This window comes from Myotis lucifugus, unplaced genomic scaffold (genome assembly GCF_000147115.1).
Source record: "Myotis lucifugus unplaced genomic scaffold, Myoluc2.0 scaffold_54, whole genome shotgun sequence".
Classification (NCBI taxonomy): domain Eukaryota; kingdom Metazoa; phylum Chordata; class Mammalia; order Chiroptera; family Vespertilionidae; genus Myotis; species Myotis lucifugus.
Window position 1 is genome coordinate 6,955,526 of NW_005871102.1, and position 19,571 is coordinate 6,975,096.

Below are 19,571 nucleotides of genomic sequence, written 5' to 3' on the forward strand. Positions count from 1 at the left end.
CATCTAAATTTGCTCTCTCCAATACACTCCTCTCTATGCTCACTCCAGTCTAATTTCTGCCCCAGTCATTCCAGCAAATCTACTCTTGTCAAAATCTTCAATGGCCTTTGCTTTGAGACACCAACAATCAGTTCTCCGTGCTCATCTTGGTTGGCCTCCCAACAATGTTGACATGTTGGTCTGGCACCATTGAAGTACCAGCTTCACTTGCCTTCCAGGCCATCACACGCTCCTGATTTTCCTCAGCCTCACTGGCTGCTCTTTAGAGTCAAGGTTGCTATCTCTTCCCCATCTCCCCAGTCCCTAAATGCTGCAGTGTCACAGGACTCAGTCCTTGACCTCTGCTCTAACGACACTCCCTCCCTCTGTATTCTCAGCCAGTCTTGTGGCTTTAAATATCAACTATATGCTGATGACTCCCGAGTTATTCATTTACTTATATTTTTGGCTCATGCTGGTATATGCTTACTCAACATCTCCACTTGAATGTCTAACCATCCTCTCAGAAGTAGCGTGTCCAAAACTGAGCTCCTGATATTCCCTCCCACGCCTGCTCTTCCCACAGTCATTCCACATCCGTCGATGTCAATTCCATTCTTCCACGGGCTCAAGACAAAAACCTTGGCTCATCCTTCATTCCGTTTTCTTTCTCAACAAAGCAGATCATTAACAGAGCCTATTGGCACTTCCTGCAAAATATATCTAGAATCCTATCACTTCTTCCTACCTCTACCTCCCTGATCCAAACTGCCATCATTCCTCCTCTAGATTACATGTAGTAACTTCCTAACTGGTTTCCCTCTCTAGTCTCAGCCCCAGTGTTCTGGTCTCCTCACGGCAGTCACAATAACCCAGTGGAAGGCAGATCATGTAACCCTGCTCTTCAAGACCTTCAGATGGCTCCCCTTCTCCCTTCCAGATAAAGTCAAAGTCCTGAAAATGTCCTATGTGACCCCACACGATCTGCCACTCAATATCTCTCTAACCTTATCTACCACCATCCCCCTCTACTCTAGACACACGGGTTTACTTTTCTCTTGGGCATTTGAGGGAAGTCCTCACCTTTGCACTGGCTGTTCCCTCTGCCTAGAGAGCATCCATGTGGACAAATCCCTCATCTCCTTCAAGTCTTTGCTCAAGTGTCACTATCTAGTGAGGTCTCCCCTGAACACCCTTTAAAATTGCAATGCCCTCCCCAGCATCCTCTCTATTCCTCTATCCTGCTTTTCTTTTTCTCTATTTTACACCTTGGCACTTGTAATCCTAACAGACTACATAATTCTTTATTTTATTTACTGTCTTTCTGCCTCCTCTAGACTTGTAAGTGCCGAGAAGGAGGGGGATTTTTTCTGTTTTGTTCTCTGATGTACCTCAAGCAACTGGACTAATGCCTACACATAGTAGACACTTGAATAAGTATTGGTGGTTTTGATAAGTCAACTCATAGGGAGCATCTCTGGAAATCACACGAACCCTAGCCGCTGCAGAAACTAACTCATCTCAAGTGGAAGATAAATTCATTCTCAGGCTAATATACTTTTACTATAGCAAAATTATACCATCTCAATCATCGTCATCACAATGGTAATGACTTTTATATTTATATTGTGCTTTCTGATTTACAGAATTCTTTCTCCCATGTGGTTGTACTTCATCCTCAGGACAACTCTGAAGTTAAATAAGGCAAAGAATGTCGATTCTATGTTGTAGATGAGAAAAATAAGCCCCAATGCAGTTACATATCCAGCTTAACCATCCCCCCAGACAATGAGTGCAACACTGTGATGAACCCAAGTCCCCGGACTCCAGGATTAAAACTATTGCTTCCATACCAGTCAACCTTCAAGGAAACAGTGTGTCCTTCTTTGGAGCACTCAGATGAATTAAAAGGATCTGGAACCCTCACTATCCTACTTTGGCTCTTAATTTGTTCAGCAAATATTAATCAAGTACTTCCTATGTTCCAACATTGTTCTAAACACTGGGCATACAGACAGAATAACACTAACCAGGACAAGATTATGCTCTCATGGAGTCTATATTCTTAGAGAAGACATGTCAATAAACAAATAAACATCCCCTAAACTATGTCAGGGGGTGATAGTGCTGTGAAGGGGGTAGGGATAAAGATTGATTGGGGAACAAAGAAGATAAGCTATGTTAGAGATGCCCAGAAATAATTTGTTAACCTTCAGCCCTTCCTCCAGCAGTGATTCAAATCGTTGGATGGAGATAGTCTGAAAGGTGGCATTATTATACATTTGAATAAGACGTGTGTTCAAGATTGCCAATCTAGATGCTAGGGAATAGGGGTGATAGCAAAGCCTGGTTGACATTTTCAGAAGAAAGCACTAGGACAAACAGCCCAAAGTCACAAGAACACAGAATCTGCTCATGACCAAGAGCTTTCTAACAAATGAAGCTGTCCAGCAATGAAACAGACTGGAAATGAGCTCTCCGTCATGAAAACTATCCAGTAAGGAACTGAATGTCCTCTGAAGTCTCTTCCAACTACAAATCTGATTATTTTCCATTCTTTGGAACCTCTTTTTACCCTAAGTCATCATCCGTTCCAGTGGGCGATGTGTGAGGACAGGCACAAAAATCTGGCCAAAAACCAAGGTTCTCTTGCCAGCCCTCAAAGACAATGAGCAGGCACCTGACTGTTGTCCTAGATCTTTCCAGCAGCCGCAAGAGCTGACTCTTCCGCAGGGAGATTAGAGCCACAGGCTATTCTAGCCTTACCCTGCAGCACCTACCAAGGGCTCACGTCTTAAATAAGGCGCTCTGTCCACGAGGGATGGGCAGGATGTCTTGCCAGTCACTCTCATCTCTCTGAGATCTAAGCCACCCAGCAATTACAAAAAGAAGCAGAGCACATTGTCCCTGGACAGGCCACCACCTCCCCAGTGACTTGTGGATGCTCATCGTAATGTCCACATGCACAGGCCTTTCTGAGATCCCAGCCTGCTCACAACATCTCTAGATGGCAACCATCCACTCTCCTTTGCCTTTGAGCCGTTTCTCAAGTCCTCCACCAACAGCGGAAACAGACCTGCAGGGTGATTGCGTGCTGGCCCAGGCAAGACATCACGGGACAGACACTGGCAAAAACTATTACCCCATTTATCCATCACTTACTGTGGGCCAGATAGTTTGCTAAAAACACTGTATGTGACAGGATGGCTATGACCTTTATATATGTGGCCACATACATCAACATGCTTGGAGAACCACACCTGGGCAGAATATGACCAGCAGTGGTGGCTTCTGCTTATTGAGTTGGTTAGGCCGGCCAAGGGATTTAAAGAGGTGGGCAAGGTGATGGAGGGACAGCTGGACCAAGGAAGCTAAATGCAGGGGCTGGGGGGCAACCAGGGCATTTTGTGGAAAGGATATGGGGAAGTAAAGGGCAGTTGCTAGAGGAAGAGAGATGAACTTGCAGCCATAAGGGGAAGCATCAAATTTCCTCTCCCTAGAGTTGAGTAGGGCATTTTGGAAATTGTTGGTGATTTACACTGTAACCCTTACTAGCTCTTCATAAAATGGTGAAATAGACATCACTTAGGCTTAGGGTCTGGATCTATGATTTTGCAAGGGGAGCAATAAGGCACTGGGGCCCAAGGTGAGAGCCAGGTTGTCAAAGGAGGTGGTGTTACAATATAGTATTCACATGATTTCATTTAATCCTCACAAGAGCCCAACAAGGTAGTTATTCTCATACTTATTTTATAATGTGTATGTGGGGGGAGGGACATTGAATAATCTGTAGACACTCTTGCCAACTACAGTGCAAACAAGGGGGAAATTTTATATCTGTCCTTTCTGACTTTGTGCCCTTTAAGTTAGCAAAAAGGTGAGTGTGGCTACTTCATGGTCATTACCCAGGACCTTTCCTGATTTGCTCCCAATCTTCCTGTTTCCCTCCAGTGGCCCCTGGATCTGAGCGGACCCCCTCCTATTACTCCCCTCTCTGTCCTCTGGACTTATCCACAGGCCTCTCTGGTGGTCTGCAGAGTCCTCTGGCCCCTCCACCTTTGATTGCCTTGGGCAGGATCCCCAGAGCAGTGCAGGCCTCTCTGCACACAAACCCACAGCCCCTACCACAGAGCCCAGGGGCCCACAGAGCAAGGCAGCATATGGCAGTAGTTAAAACTGTGACCTCCAGAGTCAGAGCATGTGGGTCTACCTTTCTGCCCACAGGCACTTGCTGGGTGGCTTGGCACATGTTACCTAACCTCTCTGATCATTAGCTTCATGAGAATGAGAATAGGATTGTTTTAAGAATTAAGTGAGGCAAGGCAAGGAGAGCACTTAAAACAGTGCCTGGCACAAAGTAAGTGCTCAGTGAATGTTAGCTCATGTGTTAGTTGATAGAGATTATTTATTGGAGAGGATGAACCTGACCCAACCAGGGTTGGAGATCCAAGTTGCAACCCAGGAACATGCCCTTGACCTGATATCGAACCCATGACCCTCCGGTGTGTAGGCTGATGCTCTAACTACTGAGCACCACAGGCCAAGGCTCAAACACAATGTCTTTATGCATTTCTTTTAAAAAAAGGAATAATTTTTTATCACAATAGACAGAAATAAACAATTTGCATCTAAAAGAAATGTGTGGTGTAAATTACTATAGATTGTATTGAGTGGGAGATTGAAGCAAGTGTAGGGGATCAATGAAAAACCACATTAAAGTACCCCCATGGCCACGATGGGGTGGGACTCACTTCTGAGACTGTCCTTACCAGCTCCTCACCACGTCTTCCTGGTGCACAGAGTTCCATACAACCACAAATAAAACCTGAAGAACCAATCTTAACAAAACAAGTGCAGCTGGGAAGAGCACATTCCAGATGGAGAAGTCATTCCAGCCCTTTTTTATGAATATTCAGAGCCATTTGATTTGCTGGGCAAATGAGGATAGTGGGCCTATCCATCCCCAAAGGGTTCAGCAGGGAGTTCTTTATTCACTACATTTAAATGCAAATGATCACACAATTGCATGACAATACACTTTGAGAAGTTGATTTAAAACAGCACAAGGAAAGGATTAAGGGACCAATAAGAAGGGTTTTATTTTAATTTTCTACAGAGGTTAAAGTCAGGCCAAACAGAAGCCCAAAACTCAAATGCTACCACAGGAGCCAAACTTGTCACTAAATAGAATTTGTTTATGTTCCTCCTCTTATGAAGAAAGAGAAGAAAAAAAATTCTTTTCTCTTTGGTTATCAAATAAAATACAAGCAGGACTCCTGATCGGCATGAGCTTACCTCACACCAAACTGATAATAATAAAAGCAAAAGCCCAGAAACTTGACACGTAGCCTGTAGCCTGTGCCATCCTGAGGGTGGACGCATATCCTTAGAAATACTGGGAAGTTTCCAGATCATCATTCTGATTTGTGGAAACCCTGGTTGTTCAAAGCCCCTCCAGGTTGGGAACCACTGATGTAGGAACATCTTCTAACACAGACATTCATGGCTTTGAATGACAAGGGATAAAGACTTGATTGTTGGAAGTCCTTGAAGAATGGCCCATTGTGTCCAGCGGGAGTCCACTGTGGTGGGAGCCTCAGAGACCCCCCATTACATGAGAAAGATGGGAAAGGCCATAAATCCCTTCCTTTAAAGGCAACGCCAAATGCTAACATGTCACCCACTGTTGACTGGGGTGGGGGGAAGCATTATTGTATTGCTCCAAGATGGAAATTAGACATTGTCCCTATACCAGCTTCATCTGCAACTCAAAATGTCAAGCAAACAAACATAAAATGGGAAGGAGAAAGGCCAGTCTGTACATGGAGGTCATATAGACAGCAGTTATGTACTAGCTAACAATATCTCACTTTGAAGCAAGAGGATGTCTGGGATTTGCAGCAAAAGAACATAAAGCAGGCAGTAGTTAAGGTACCAATGAATCAAGATTGGCAATGAATTGATAATTATTGAAGTTGGGTGACAGGGACATTGAGGTCCACTATATCATTCTGTTTACTTTTGCATGTGTTTGGAAATTTCCTGAAGAAAAATGACTTTTTTGTTATTTGATTTTTTTTAAAGATTCCAAATGCCCAACTTAAATGTGACACCACCCAACTCTGTTGGGACAAATTCTCCACTGTAAAGAAAGAGAGCACTTTGGTTGCTCTCATGGGAGCCCTGGGAAAAGGGCACTGCTAATGGCATAATCGTGAAGGGAGGAGCTAGACAAGATAGGAAGAAAGTTCAGAGTTCAGTCCCAAACCAGGACCTTTAAACACGGAAAACAGAACCCATTTACAACAGATCAGTCCCTGCAGTGAAATATCAAGGAACTTGGTAACTCAAGAATTCCGAGACTTCCAGTTTCAGCCTTGACCAGGAACCAGCAAAGTTCCTTTCTTATTCTAAAAGCAACATGTCACTCCAGTGTGTGGTTGACATCATCTCATATAATTAAGCATGTGCGTTGACTGCAAAGTTCCAGAAGATACCACACCTTGATGAAATACCAGTCAGGGTTTTTTTGTCGTTTGTTTTGTTTTTAACCAGCCAGATTTTTAAATAAATACGATTAGTTTAGCAGCTTAGTCTACCAAATTGATTGATTATTCAGAATGTCAGGATATTTTAGCATGCAGGTACCCATAGCTTGCAGGTACCATACCCAGATTCAGTTCGAAAGAGGTAGACACAGTGCCATAAATACAGTAAGTTAAGTCCAATAAAAGATAAGATAGCACACAGTAGGGCCACATCAGAATGTTGCATCATGAACTGGATATAACACTTAAAGAGGGATATAGACAATGAAGATCCATTCAAGGAAGACGAGTGAGGATGTTATGAAGAGTAACATGGGCACTGGATGTCCAGCAGAAGGTACTGGGTCTTATTAAGCCTAAAGAGAAGCCTGGAGGAGGAGGACAGAGTAACTGTCTTCAGCTATTCAAACAGAAGAGAGATTAGACCTGCTCCATGGATCTGAAGGAAAAGAACTAGGGCCAACACATGGAAGTCTCGGGAAGGCCTGTCAGCCCAATAGAAGGAACAATCTTGAAAAAGTAAAACTGAGCCAAGTGCTCTTTGGCTCCTTTGGAGGCTAGTGTGTTCCCGGGAAGCTCTCAGGCGGAGTTTAGACACACATTTGAGAAGATGTTTTAAAGAGATTTCACGACTGGATGGGCATCTGCATGAATTTTGAAAAAGCTTTCAAATGGAGATTCTGTGATTTCTGAAAATGAAAACTTCTAATGGACAAACCAAGGTCTTTTGTTCATTTGTTTGAAGTCGAGTAAATAACATACCAAGTTCCCCTTTGCCAGGTGCCATGGACATGAAACCTTTTTCAAACTAAGAGTAAATAAAAAGAAAACTTAGTTCCCCTGCCATCCTCAAACCACGTTTGCCTCATGGAGAAGCTGTTCTAGATGCACCATAGATCTGGATAAAGCATCCAGGAAACTGTTTTCATCCTTGACTCTCATTTTTCACTCCTGCCAAGACACATACTCGATCGCCCTCAAATATGACTTGCAGGTTCCCACTGTGGATATCTGGGCCGGCTATACTCTGGGATAAGGTTCCAATCTAGGACTCACCTGCCTTCCTACCTTGAGGCAACAATCATCTCAGTTTTGAGGTCCCTGAGTCTTTGCTATTTGTCCTGTGTTCTGACTCTGTCCTACTTGAATCTGTTTTTCTGTATTTCCTGGTTCCCAAATTCTTGTCTGAGTTCTGATCTCCTATGCTACCTAAACTTTGACATTCTGAATATTCCTAACAGTTCAATCATCCATTCATTTGCTAAATATATCTAGTATCTTCCATGTGCCTAGAGCACTGTACTAGACATCTTAGGAGATACAAAAAGCCATACAACCCTGGCAGGGGTCTACATCTGATAGAGAATATGAAATTTGAGACAGAAATAGCTACAACCTACTGCACAGTGTGCTAAATGCCCTAAGAAAGGTACAGACCAAGTGCCGTTGGAGCTCAGAAGGTGGTGAGCTACTGCAGAAAAACGAGATCTAACTGCAAGCACAGCCTATAAAAGCCGGATGCAATTGGTGTGCTAATTCTTTTTAAATCCTCAAATATGAAGGCATATAAAATATTAGATTTAAAGACTAGGTAGCTGTGAATCAGGAAAAGTATATCTACTGTTCAACCGCAGAGAAGCATCCAACATTAGCCAGAGGGGCTAATCAATGTCCAGTGTGAGCCAGACGGGAGAAAATCATCCCCATTGTGAATACGGCCATTTCTTAAGTCAGCCAGAAAAATGACAATTATGAAATTGGAACTACATTTGCTGCTCAAACGAGTCTTTTCAGAGATTCAGTTTAGATTGAAAAATTGTTCTTTAAAGAGTTCCTCTGGATAATAGACTTCAACTGCGCTTTATATTTTTAGAATCCTTTAGATTCACTCCCCATTCCAATCCCCAGAGGTAGGTTACATCAGGGGTAGGCAAACGTTTTCAGTAGACAACCAGATAGTAAATATTTTAGGCTCTCATTCCAGGCAGTTTCTGTCACAGTGCTTGGCTCTACTGTTGTAGCATGAAAATAGCCCTAGACCAGTGGTTCTCAACCTTCCTAATGCCTCGACCCTTTAATACAGTTCCTCATGTTGTGGTGACCCCCAACCATAAAATTATTTTCGTTGCTACTTCATAACTGTAATTTTGCTACTGTTATGAATCATAATGTAAATATCTGATATGCAGGATGTATTTTCATTGTGACAAATTGAACATAATTAAAGCATAGTGATTAATCACAAAAACAATATGTAATTATATATGTGTTTTCCGATGGTCTTAGGTGACCCCTGTGAAAGGGTCGTTCGACCCCCAAAGGGGTCGCAACCCACAGGTTGAGAACCACTGCCCTAGACAATACTTGTGTGAATGAGTGTGGTTGTATGTAAATAAAACTTTATGAATACTAAAATTTGAATTTCAAAAAATGTTCATGTGTCACAAAATATTCTTCTTTTACATTTTTTCAACCATTTAAAAATATAAAAGCCATTCTTAGCTTGCAAGCCACATTTGGCCGGCAGGCTGTAGAATTTGCTGATCCTGGCTTAAATCAATCACACTATATACGAATGATAATACAAAGGCTAAAGGAGACTAAGTATATTCTCAAATCAATAGCTATTTAGTTTATTAATTTCCATATAGAGATGAGTAATAAAGCAATAGGGAAAGACTGAGCTATTTACCCATGCTTTGTAACATGATTCACAGCATGGGAAAATCACATATTATAAACTTCAATTCCCAACTGGCTGGAATGGCTCAGTGGTTGAGCATCGATCTATGATTCAGGAGGTCACAGTTTCATTCCTGGTCAGAGCACATGCCCGAGTTGTGGGCTTGATCCCCAGTTGCGGGGGCGGGGGAGGGCGTGAAAGACGCAGCCAATCAATGATTCTCATGATCAATGTTTCTATCTCTCTCTCCCTCTCCCTTCTTTTCTGAAACAATAAAAATATATATTTTTAAAAACACAACACATAAACTGCAATTCCCTGGGGCATAACAAGTAAATAATTTTTAAACTGTGCATAGCAAGAGTGGTTCATGATAACTGAAGCAATTATGTCTTGGGTTTTTTGTCTTTCGTAATTTTAATTTATAATAGTGATAGTCCCTAAGTTTGCAAAAATTTGCCTTGTTTTAAAAATCTTGTAGGTCATGTGATGAACCACATACTGCTAAATATTTATCAGCACATAAATATTTCAAAAGAAATACCAACAGTTATTGATGTAGTTTAATCTCAATGCTCCATGGAATGAGGATTCCACCTTTCTTTAGGTACCAAGATGAAGGTTTGGGAAAATGTTGAAGAATAAAGCATTGGAAAACCCATCCCCTACACGCACTGAAATGTCACTTGTTTGAGGCTTTAAAATTATATAATAATAATAAATTTCAAGGTCATAGAGACCCACACCTTTATAGAAAGAGCAGAAATATTCTTGTTTGAGACCCCTGAAAAGATTAGAGCTGAATACAAGCGTCAAAAGAAAGGATCTCCATGGTCCTTATGCTTCAGACTATTAAGCCTGTGGAAAAGAGAGCTGGGCACATGATCCAAATTCTACAAAATCATGGAAATCACACTAGGTGGATGGAGTTCACCAAATCTAACATAGTTGAACAAGGAGGGGCCATCCCATTGAAGTAAAAGGGGGTACATTTAGAACCTGGGTGAGAACAGCTTCCCATCAGAGTAGTTGTTTGATTGACTGTTTGGGTGGGTTGTATAGCAGTCTAATTTTTCACTCGGTTCTTCCTTCAATAGATATGGCCTGAACAATGTACAATGGTTCCATTTCAGAAAATAAAAATAAATAAAGTCAGAAAAAAAGGAAAAGTCCTCTTTATTTCAAAGAGCAATACAGAAATAAAAACAGTGATGGGGAAAGGTAGCAGACCATGAAGGTCTTGTAAGTCATTATAATGACGTTCTCTCTGAATAAGATGGGGAGCCACTGGAGGATTTAGAGCAAAGGAACAAACTTATCTGACTTATGTCTGGCTTCCATCTCAAAAGGATCGCTTTGGCTATTTTGTTGAGGATTGAGCATTGGGGCCAGTAATTCAGATAAAAGATGCCAGTGGCTTCTACCAGGGTTGTACATGGGGAAAAGTGGTTGGTCCTCGTTATATTTTGAAGATAGAGAGCCCCCAAAACACTGGCTGACATAGATGGGATGTGTAAAGAAAGAAGGATCAAGCATTAGCCCAAGGTTTTTGACCTAAGAGACTGGAACAAGGGAAGCACTATATGTATTTAGTGTTATCTAGGGGCCGTACTTCACTTACCCTCCTACTGTTGGGCAAATATTAAAGAAGGTAAAGATGTAAAAAAAAAAAAATAAAGATGTAGCGGCATGGCTACCCATGTAGAGGCAACATGATGCTGGAGAAAGAGTAGAAAAAGAGTGCTATTTAGCTGCCACCATCCCCACCTTTGAGTCTTACTCCTCTTCCACCTTCTGTTCTTACTCCCTTATCCCCAGAATAACAAGAATTGTCCTGGCTGGCTCACTTGTCCAGACCTAAGAGAACTGTGCAATAGATTTAATGGAAAACAGTTGAATGGTAGTAGTGTGTAAAGAATTTCAAATCAGTTTAGCTCCATTTTTAAAATGACAGTGGGGAAGATGCTGATGCTGATAGAGTTTGTAACATTTGCCGTTGCTGCACAGTTCATAGAGGAGGAGGATGTGTCACTGAGAATGGCCTCATTGTCAGGAGGATGGCCTTAGTCACACCACCATGTAAGCTGTTGACATCTTTTTGAGCTAAAATATTTCTGAAGCTATCTGCCAAACTGTATCCAAAAACAGCAAGTGCATTCCGTGCAATTGAATGATTATAATTGGAAAACCTCTGGCAATGGAAAACTTCATCCCTTGTAAACTGATGCTACATTTACATATATTGAGATATGGGACATATGAATAAATAATGTAATTCTCTATAAAATAAATCCCTCTATCCCAGTTCTTAGTCTGTTACATCAAATCCTAAATAATTACTTTAAATGTCTTTGTTTTGACCAAAATTGGTGTTATTGTTTAAAAACAAAACAAAGCTGGTGTTGAAGAAATATGTAATGCATTCCTTTGTGTCCTTAGGATATTTTTAAGCAATTTGGGATGATTTGAAACACTTTAGAAATGAATGATAACTGTACTAAAAAGTGTATATTTCACAGTATCATTAAATATATATTAAGGGACCACTATTGGTGGCTGAGGGGACAATATTATAAAATTTAGACTTGAATCTTTTTAAAGAAACACTTTCAAAACTAAGTTTACATTCTTTCTCAGTCATGTATAGCTTACTTTCACAACTATTGCCTAACACAACACAGAGATTATCCATTTAATTTTGATAAAATCTAAATTCTTTAACATGACTTATCAGCCTTCGTAATTCATCATATTTCCACCTACTTTCCCAGTTTTATCTCTCATTCCCTTTCTCCTTGAACCATCCTGAACTTTTTTTAGTTCTAATATGTCATGGCTGTCTGTCTCACCACCTCAGCCTTTGTGTGTGGTTGATTCCTCTAGCTGGAACAAGAGTCTATACTTATTTTTTTTATTTACTTAACAACTATTATGGAGTAAATGTCTGCCTTTAAAATAGGCATTGCAAGCATATTAAATAATTTCTCAATTTCTGACAGTTCTCTACATATTAGTAGCAACTCAAACTCATTTTTCATTTGACTTCTAGTTGTAGCAACGGGGGCTGCATCTCCACTTCCACAACAAATAGAGAGAGCCATCTTCATTACCCTTTGGGAGTTACAAATTGGATCGTGTCTCTTTGCAAAAGACCCAGTGGTTCAGAGCAAAAATATTTTGAATTAGAAAAACTGGGAAATCCAATTATTTTGCAACCATCAAGAAACAGGATACATTTCTGCTGTGATCAAGTCCCTCAATTCCTTAATTTTTTTATGGCAAAACTAATCTGATCAGTTGTTTTCTTACTTTTCTATTTAATTTGCTATCTGATTTCCCAGTGGTAGGTTCATTGACAAATTTAGCAATATAAATATAAAAAAGAGTTATACTGAAATAGAATATCTATATACTTATGAACTAAGAAAGTACATGTTTAAAAAACTAGCATAATATTATCTTCTTATGTAATAAGGTAGACCCATGAAATAAAACATTGTTAGATCATGGGTTTACTTTTCCAAAAATTTTGTATTTAGCCCTGAAAACATTTTAATTACAGTAAAGTATATAGGTTTCAGATATCTCTACACAAATGTTTTTTTTACTATATGTTTCTATAGCCACAAATAGGAATAATATCAACTCCCCTTTCAGAGTAAAGGGAAAATTTCATTTTAAAATATTTTACAAATATTGACAACCGTACAAGTACTACTTTACAGAAGTAGTGAGTTGTTAGCTCTGAATGCCACCTCTCTTTTTATTGATAGTTGTTTTTTTCTTTGGTTAACAAGTGCATTTCAAAATACAGCTCTATTAAAAGTGTCTAACACCAAAGTTCTGTTTAGGTCTTAAAAAATGTTTCCATTACAAATTTCAGGCACCTTAAAGAAACTGTTGATAATTTTATTGCATTAATTATTTCTGTATTGTTGGGGAGGAAATTTAAAAAGCCATTGTAAAGAAGAAAATAGTTTGTGGGTAATTGTTTTCTTTAGAAGTTGGAAGAAGCTCTTAAGGAAATGCATATTTAGGAATCTCATTTAGTTGATGGCCCATTTGCTTCCAATCTCTATTAGTATATGTTTGAAGGAAATAGAGTTCATGGAATTATGCAGTCAGCAGATTAGTGAGCACTTGTCCCTGCCTTTGGTACAGTTCAAAGGCCTCTGCAAGTGGACTCAGAAAGTCTCAAGTCTGCCACATGCTCTCCATGTCACTTAAGCCACTTAAGAAAGTCCCTTAGCCTCTGAACATGTTTTTCATTTGTAAAATGGAGATAACGGTGCCTTTCTTATAAGTTTGCTATTAGGAATGCGACACAACTTATATGAAAAGGCTTTGTAAACTAGAAACTACTCTACAAAAATCAATTACAATATTTATCATGAGCTCTAAGATTCCCATAACAGATTGTACAAAAAATAGTTGAGTATATATTTTGTGTTCTTGTTTCCTTTTCATGCACATGTGATAAATCCTTTATTAGATTATAAGCTCCTAACCTAATTAAATAAAGACTTTTGCACAGTGAGCATACCACCTCCTCCTTCCACGTTGTTCTCTGGATTACATGTGACTAATGGACCCTCAAAAGTTTTTATGGACAGATGCTGTCTTCTTCCTCAGTTCCAATAACAAGCAAACAGTCACTACTGTCAAAAGTCTCTTTCACCTATTCTCTGTCTAAACCTCCCTATTGTAATCCATTCCTTTTTCCACATATTCTATCCTCTAAAGTCATGAAGAACTGGCAGGTCAGCATTGACTTAATAAAAGCCTTTATCGTTGTTACCAAACTCTCTTCAGACGCAAGACAGAATCCTTGGTTTTCTATCTAAATCTGTCCCTCTCGCAAACCCCAACACAAGCAGGATTAACTACATCTTTGGCCCCAGGAAGAAGGCGGAGTGTCTCCTGGCTCAGGAAAAATTCCTAGAGCCAAGAAGTTCCAGAGGAAAAGTCCATCCCCATCTGGGCAAGTGAGAGGACTACAGTACACCCACATAAAATGGCTAGAGGAAATACGAGCGGAAAGAAAAGGAAGGACAAGGCTTAAGACATCAGAAGCAAAAGAAAGTGAAAGTACAGTGTTCCCAAGGCTCTGTCTGATATTCCTTTAGAAGACTGAAGAAATGCTCTGCTCTACCCTGATGCTTAACAAAAAGTCTTTATTTACTAGATAAGTAGGTATTAGCTCCTAATAAAACGCCTTTGAAAGCTGAAGTGATGGTGAGGAAAGGATGGCTACCTCTCAGTCCCCCTCCTCGCCTACCCATCTGCCCTTGGCTCAGAGTAATTCTGTATTCTTTTTGTGAGGTTTTTAGTAAGCGGGCTCAGTTCAACGCACCTTTTAGGTTTAGAGAGAATATTTTTAGCGTAAGACACCTCTCCCAGTGTTTGCCGATATGATGTGGTTTTCACTAAAGAGCCCTAGAAGAGCTCAGCGATCCTCAGGCTCCCGGTAAACACGTGTGCCCGCAGCCAGCTCCGGCACACCCTGCATTTCAGCACCGCCGCCTCTGGATAGCGCCCTGTTGACCGCCCCGGTTGCCTCCCACGGTCACTCATCCATGCCCAGCCCACTCGTTCTCCTCTTCTCCTTTCCCTCGGTGCCAGGAAAGAAAAAAAAAAGCACCCCCAACTTCTAATCTCTCCTTAAGCCTGTTTCCGCGTCCCTCCCTCAGGGTCTAAAGGTGCACACCCCCGCGCCTATGAGTCTGGCCGGAGATCTCCGACAGGCATCGATCCCCTTTCCCTTGCCCCTGCTAATCCCAAACCAGCAGCCAAGAGCCGGCTCGCTCCCTCTCTCTCCAAGCCCAAAGCCTCCAAGAAACAAACGGCGCGATGGTGTGCACACACACACACACACACACACCCGCCCCAAATCGCGTGAGCGCGCGCGCACATACACACACTCATATACACACACTCGCACGCCACAAGCCTCCCAGGTGCCATCGCCGCCCTGGGGAGAACGTCAGCCAACTTGGGTCCAGATCCATCCACACCAGCTGGGGAAGGCCTCCGGCCGCGGCCGCCCCGCCCCCGCCCCCGCCCCCCTCCCAGGCAGCGGGTCCCCACAGCCAAGCCCAAGCTGGCCAGCACCCCCCTTCCTCTGACCCATTCATTCAACCATCCACCTCCCGCGGGCAAAACACGGTGCACCACCCGCAAACATTCCCCCCGCCCCGGGCCACCCCAACCACCATCCAAGCCCTACATTAATGTGTTACTGGTTGTTGTGAGTGTAATGTTTGTGTCTCGGATGCATAGACATCATTTAACGCCTTCGAGCTTTCCGCCCAGCCTAAACAAACCGCACGCTATCTCCAACCCCCTCCTCCTCGCGTCTCCGCGCCCCAACCTCTGCCCCCATCCCGATCCTCAGCAGCCAAGTAGCCAAACCACCGCACAGCCGCACCCAAGTTCTCGAACCTCGACCTCCCATCCAGCCCAAACCAACGCGCACCTTCGCCCCTTCCCCTCCCCCACCTCTTGCCTTCCCCCCACCCCCCACCCCCGGCCCCCAGCCTGAGAGCCGGGTCTGGCCCGAGCAAGTGACGCCTCGAAAGCGCAGTCAGCGTCCCCTCCCCGGAGCCGGGAATGGAGGGGCTGACCTCCGACCAGCGGGATCAGCCAGCGCACCCCTCCGAAGGGCCACTCGCCTCCCAGCTCAGTCGCCCAGGAAAACACCGGTGCCGGGGACCGGCGAGAGGCGGAAGCAGCCTCGGGGGGTGGGCGGGAGGACTCACCGAACATCTGAATGTGCCCTTTGGTGATGGGATTAAAGCTGCCGCAGGCCAGCAAGATAACGTGGGTCTTGGTGGTCTCGGTCATGGTGCGGGTGGGCTCCTCGCGCTGGTCGCGGGGTCGCTTCTCTTTTTGTGTCTCGATGTCTGCAGAGGGAGAAAGGAAGGCGAGGCTCCGGCGGCGTTGGATGCTGTGGACTCCAAGGAGCCGCTCCAGACGCAAACCGCGTCACTCCCCGCCTCCCCTTAACGCTTGCATTCCCGGCAAGATCCGAGACTGCTTTTGTACTGCTCTGCTCCGTCCTTCTCTTTCCTTCCCAGCTCCTTTCGCTCCTCTCGACCTTCCTTTCTCTCCCCCGACCCTACCTCATTCCATCCCGCTTGCTTTTTTAGTGTCTATCCAGACAAAATGTGGTATCCAACTCCAGAACCATGAATACTTACAGTATGTTGTGAGCTCCTTCTCTTACCTCCGTCTGATTTAGTTTTCCTCCCTCATTCTAACACTTTTCTGTCCACATCTATTCTCTAAATCCAAAAGCGTTCATAGGATGAACTGTTTCTTTCTCTCTTCCTAAGATGTTAAGTGAGGAATGACAATGGTTCATTTCAGGAGTGTTTATTTCTGCCTTTGTTTTGCCCCTTATCTGATGATTGTGAACTGCTGAACTGAGCCAAGAACTAGGGAAGCCTCGATCCTTCCCCTCTTCCCGTTCGTGGGTTGAAGCAATGAGATCAGGTTGGGAGAACATAAATGGGGCACCATGAGCTAAAGTTGTCTTAGAAAACGACTGTGATCTTACATAAGCTGCCAAAAATGAGGCAAAGATGTGCGCATTCAATAAATGTTTCTTGAGTGCTCACTGTTGTGTTTAGGCTTGGTTATAAAATCTGCTGATAAAGCCAAGTCCCTGTCTTCACCGACTGTACATTCTACCGAAAGGAAACAGACAATACGCAACAGATCCAGAAAATTTTAGATGGCAGTTGTGCAATGCTCCATCGGTGAGTGTAATTTACTCTCTGGCTGTGAGTGGAGGAAAGGGGACCCCTTTACATCAAGTAGTTAGAGAAGGCCTCTCTGGGCAGGTAAGATTTAAACTGAAACCTAAAAGACAAGGAGTTGCTAGTACAAATATTTTGGGACAGGTAAGGGTTTATTGTGCTCGTAGAAATGAAAGAAGGCCAGTGTGGCTAGAGTATATGAATAAAGGGGGAAATCCTAAGAGAGAAGATTGGACTTGTGAGCAGGATCCAATAAAGTAGGGCTTATAGGTTAAGGTAGGGTTTGGAATAATTTAGAGAGGAACGAAATAAGGAAGCCATTGGAGACCTTCCATAAGGGAAACAGAATGCTTCCAGGTGCCAACATGCTGGGCCCTGAGCTCTAGTCTAGGAGGACAGAATTGCCTGTGTCTATGTATCTTTATTTGGCTGTTGTTCATATATCACTTAATGTCTTTTGTAATAAGTGGGGTATCTAGTCGGGGGGGGGGGGGAACCCATTGAAGCTTTTAAGCAGAGGAGTGATTCATAATTTACACTTTTATAAGACAGGTCTGGCTGCTAGGTGGGAAATAGGAAGACAAGGAAAGCATTTAGGAAAATCTGCTGGCAGGCTAAGCAAATGGGATGGTCCTTGGACTAGGATTTATAGAGGTGACGCTGCTGAGAAGCAAAGGGTCTCAGGATAAGTGTTGTAAATAGAGTTTTTGAGCTTTGCAAAGAGATTGAATTTGGAAGATGAGGGAAAGAGAAATCTAGGAAAATGTCTAGAAATTTGGCTTATGGAAATGAACAGGTAGAGACTGAGAAAGATGGGAAAGGGAAGTGTGAAAAGCGAGCAAGCGTTCTGTTCTGATATAATAGATAGACCTAATAACTCTTCTTTTTTGAACTGGCCTTTTAAAAATTGAGATATGATTGACATATATCATTGTATTAGTATCAGGTGTACATAATAATTCTGAACATAGAGCTCCACAAATACAAATATTTACCTTTCCTGGGCTTCAAGATTCTTGGGTAAATTGCTTGTCCACGAGTATATAATAGGTGTGCAATAAATACTTGTTAAATCACTCTGACTAGCAAATCAACCCCAATATTTATAAAGTTTATAGTTTAAATACAGGGGTCCTAAGAATTGGTGTATATCAATAATGAAGTTTGCATCTTCCCTGATACGGAATGCAGATTATTGGGCCAGAAAGAGCAAGATGTTGAAGGGAGGCTGACTTGGGTATGAAACAATGACACTAGCTGGGCAATTAACATGATTATAGTTAAGCAATAAATATTTATTGAGATCTGCCATGTGTCAGGCACTTAATTTAGGGTCTTTGAACAAAACAAAGTCCCTGCTTTAGTACAACTCACATTTTAGAGGGGAAAATAGACCATAAAACAATGAATAAATCTAATGGTAATAAATACCATAATGAGAAGGAAGCAGGGTAAGAAGACAAGGAAGGGAAATTCTCCTTTATTTAAGGTGATCAGGAATAATCCCTCTGATAACAAGGTATCTGAGCAGGGACCTGAAGGAAATGAAGAAATGTTTCATTTGCTAATTGTATGTGTCACTTGCTAATTGTATGGCTTTGAACCAGAGCTGCTATATTACATGCCCTGTGTACTATACATACAGGGGTATAGTATGTATCAAATAAGACCATGTGTGAGTAAATGATTTTTTTATTTTTTATTTATTTTTTTTTAAAATATATTTTATTGATTCTTCACAGAGAGGAAGGGAGAGAGATAGAGAGTTAGAAACATCAATCAGCTGCCTCCTGCACATCTCCCACTGGGGATGTGCCCGCAAGCCAAGTACATGCCCTTGACCGGAATCGAACCTGGGACCTTTCAGTCCGCAGGCAGACGCTCTATCCACTGAGCCAAACCGGTTTTGGCGTAAATGATTTTTTTAAAAAGCATATTGTCAGTTTTAGGCCAAACTCCACAGTTGTTATGTTCAACATACGTATTTTTGTGTGTGTGTTTAGATTTTTATTATTATTTTTAATCCTCACTCGAGGATATTTTTCCATTGATTTTTAGAGTGAGTGGAAGAGAGAAGGAAAGACAGAGAGAAATATCAATGTGAGAGAAACACATAGATTGGTTGCCTCCAGCATGCACTCCCTCCACCCCCCACCCCAGGGCCCAAGCCGGGGAGGAGCCTGCAACCCAGGTACTTGCCCTTGACCAGAATTGAATCCAGGACCCTGTGGTCCACAGGCCAACACTCTATCCACTGAGCCAAACCATCCAGGACTGTTTAGATTTTGTTATTGATGACTTTGTCAAGGATGTTCTGGAAGTTACAATCTTAGAAGACAATGGATTTGAAAACAAATAGCCAAAAAGCATACTAAAAGCAAATTAATTTTCAGTTAAGATTCCGAGGCTGACTTATAAGATATAGAAATAGGAATGTCAAGTCTCTTGCATAATACATGTACCTTAATATACAGAGTGAGCTATTCTCAGTGGTGCTTATTTTAACTTAGGTAACATAATTTGGTCCAATATTTCAACTTTCCAACAGCTGGATAATTGCTTTAGGCTGAAAAGGAACCAGCGTTATTCTCCCACAGCCTA

General features: G+C 42.2%; 1 protein-coding gene across 1 annotated transcript in view; it reads right to left on the minus strand.

Moving 5' to 3' along the window:
- NMNAT2 (nicotinamide nucleotide adenylyltransferase 2) overlaps positions 1-16,153 on the minus strand; it is a 98,358-nt gene extending 82,205 nt beyond the window's left edge. Inside the window, exon 1 of the mRNA XM_014456091.2 lies at positions 15,969-16,153. Within this exon, the coding sequence (XP_014311577.1) occupies positions 15,969-16,053 (85 nt within the window). The 5' untranslated portion in view covers positions 16,054-16,153. The remainder of the gene's footprint in view (positions 1-15,968) is intronic.
- Between the last annotated feature and the right edge of the window lie 3,418 nt (positions 16,154-19,571).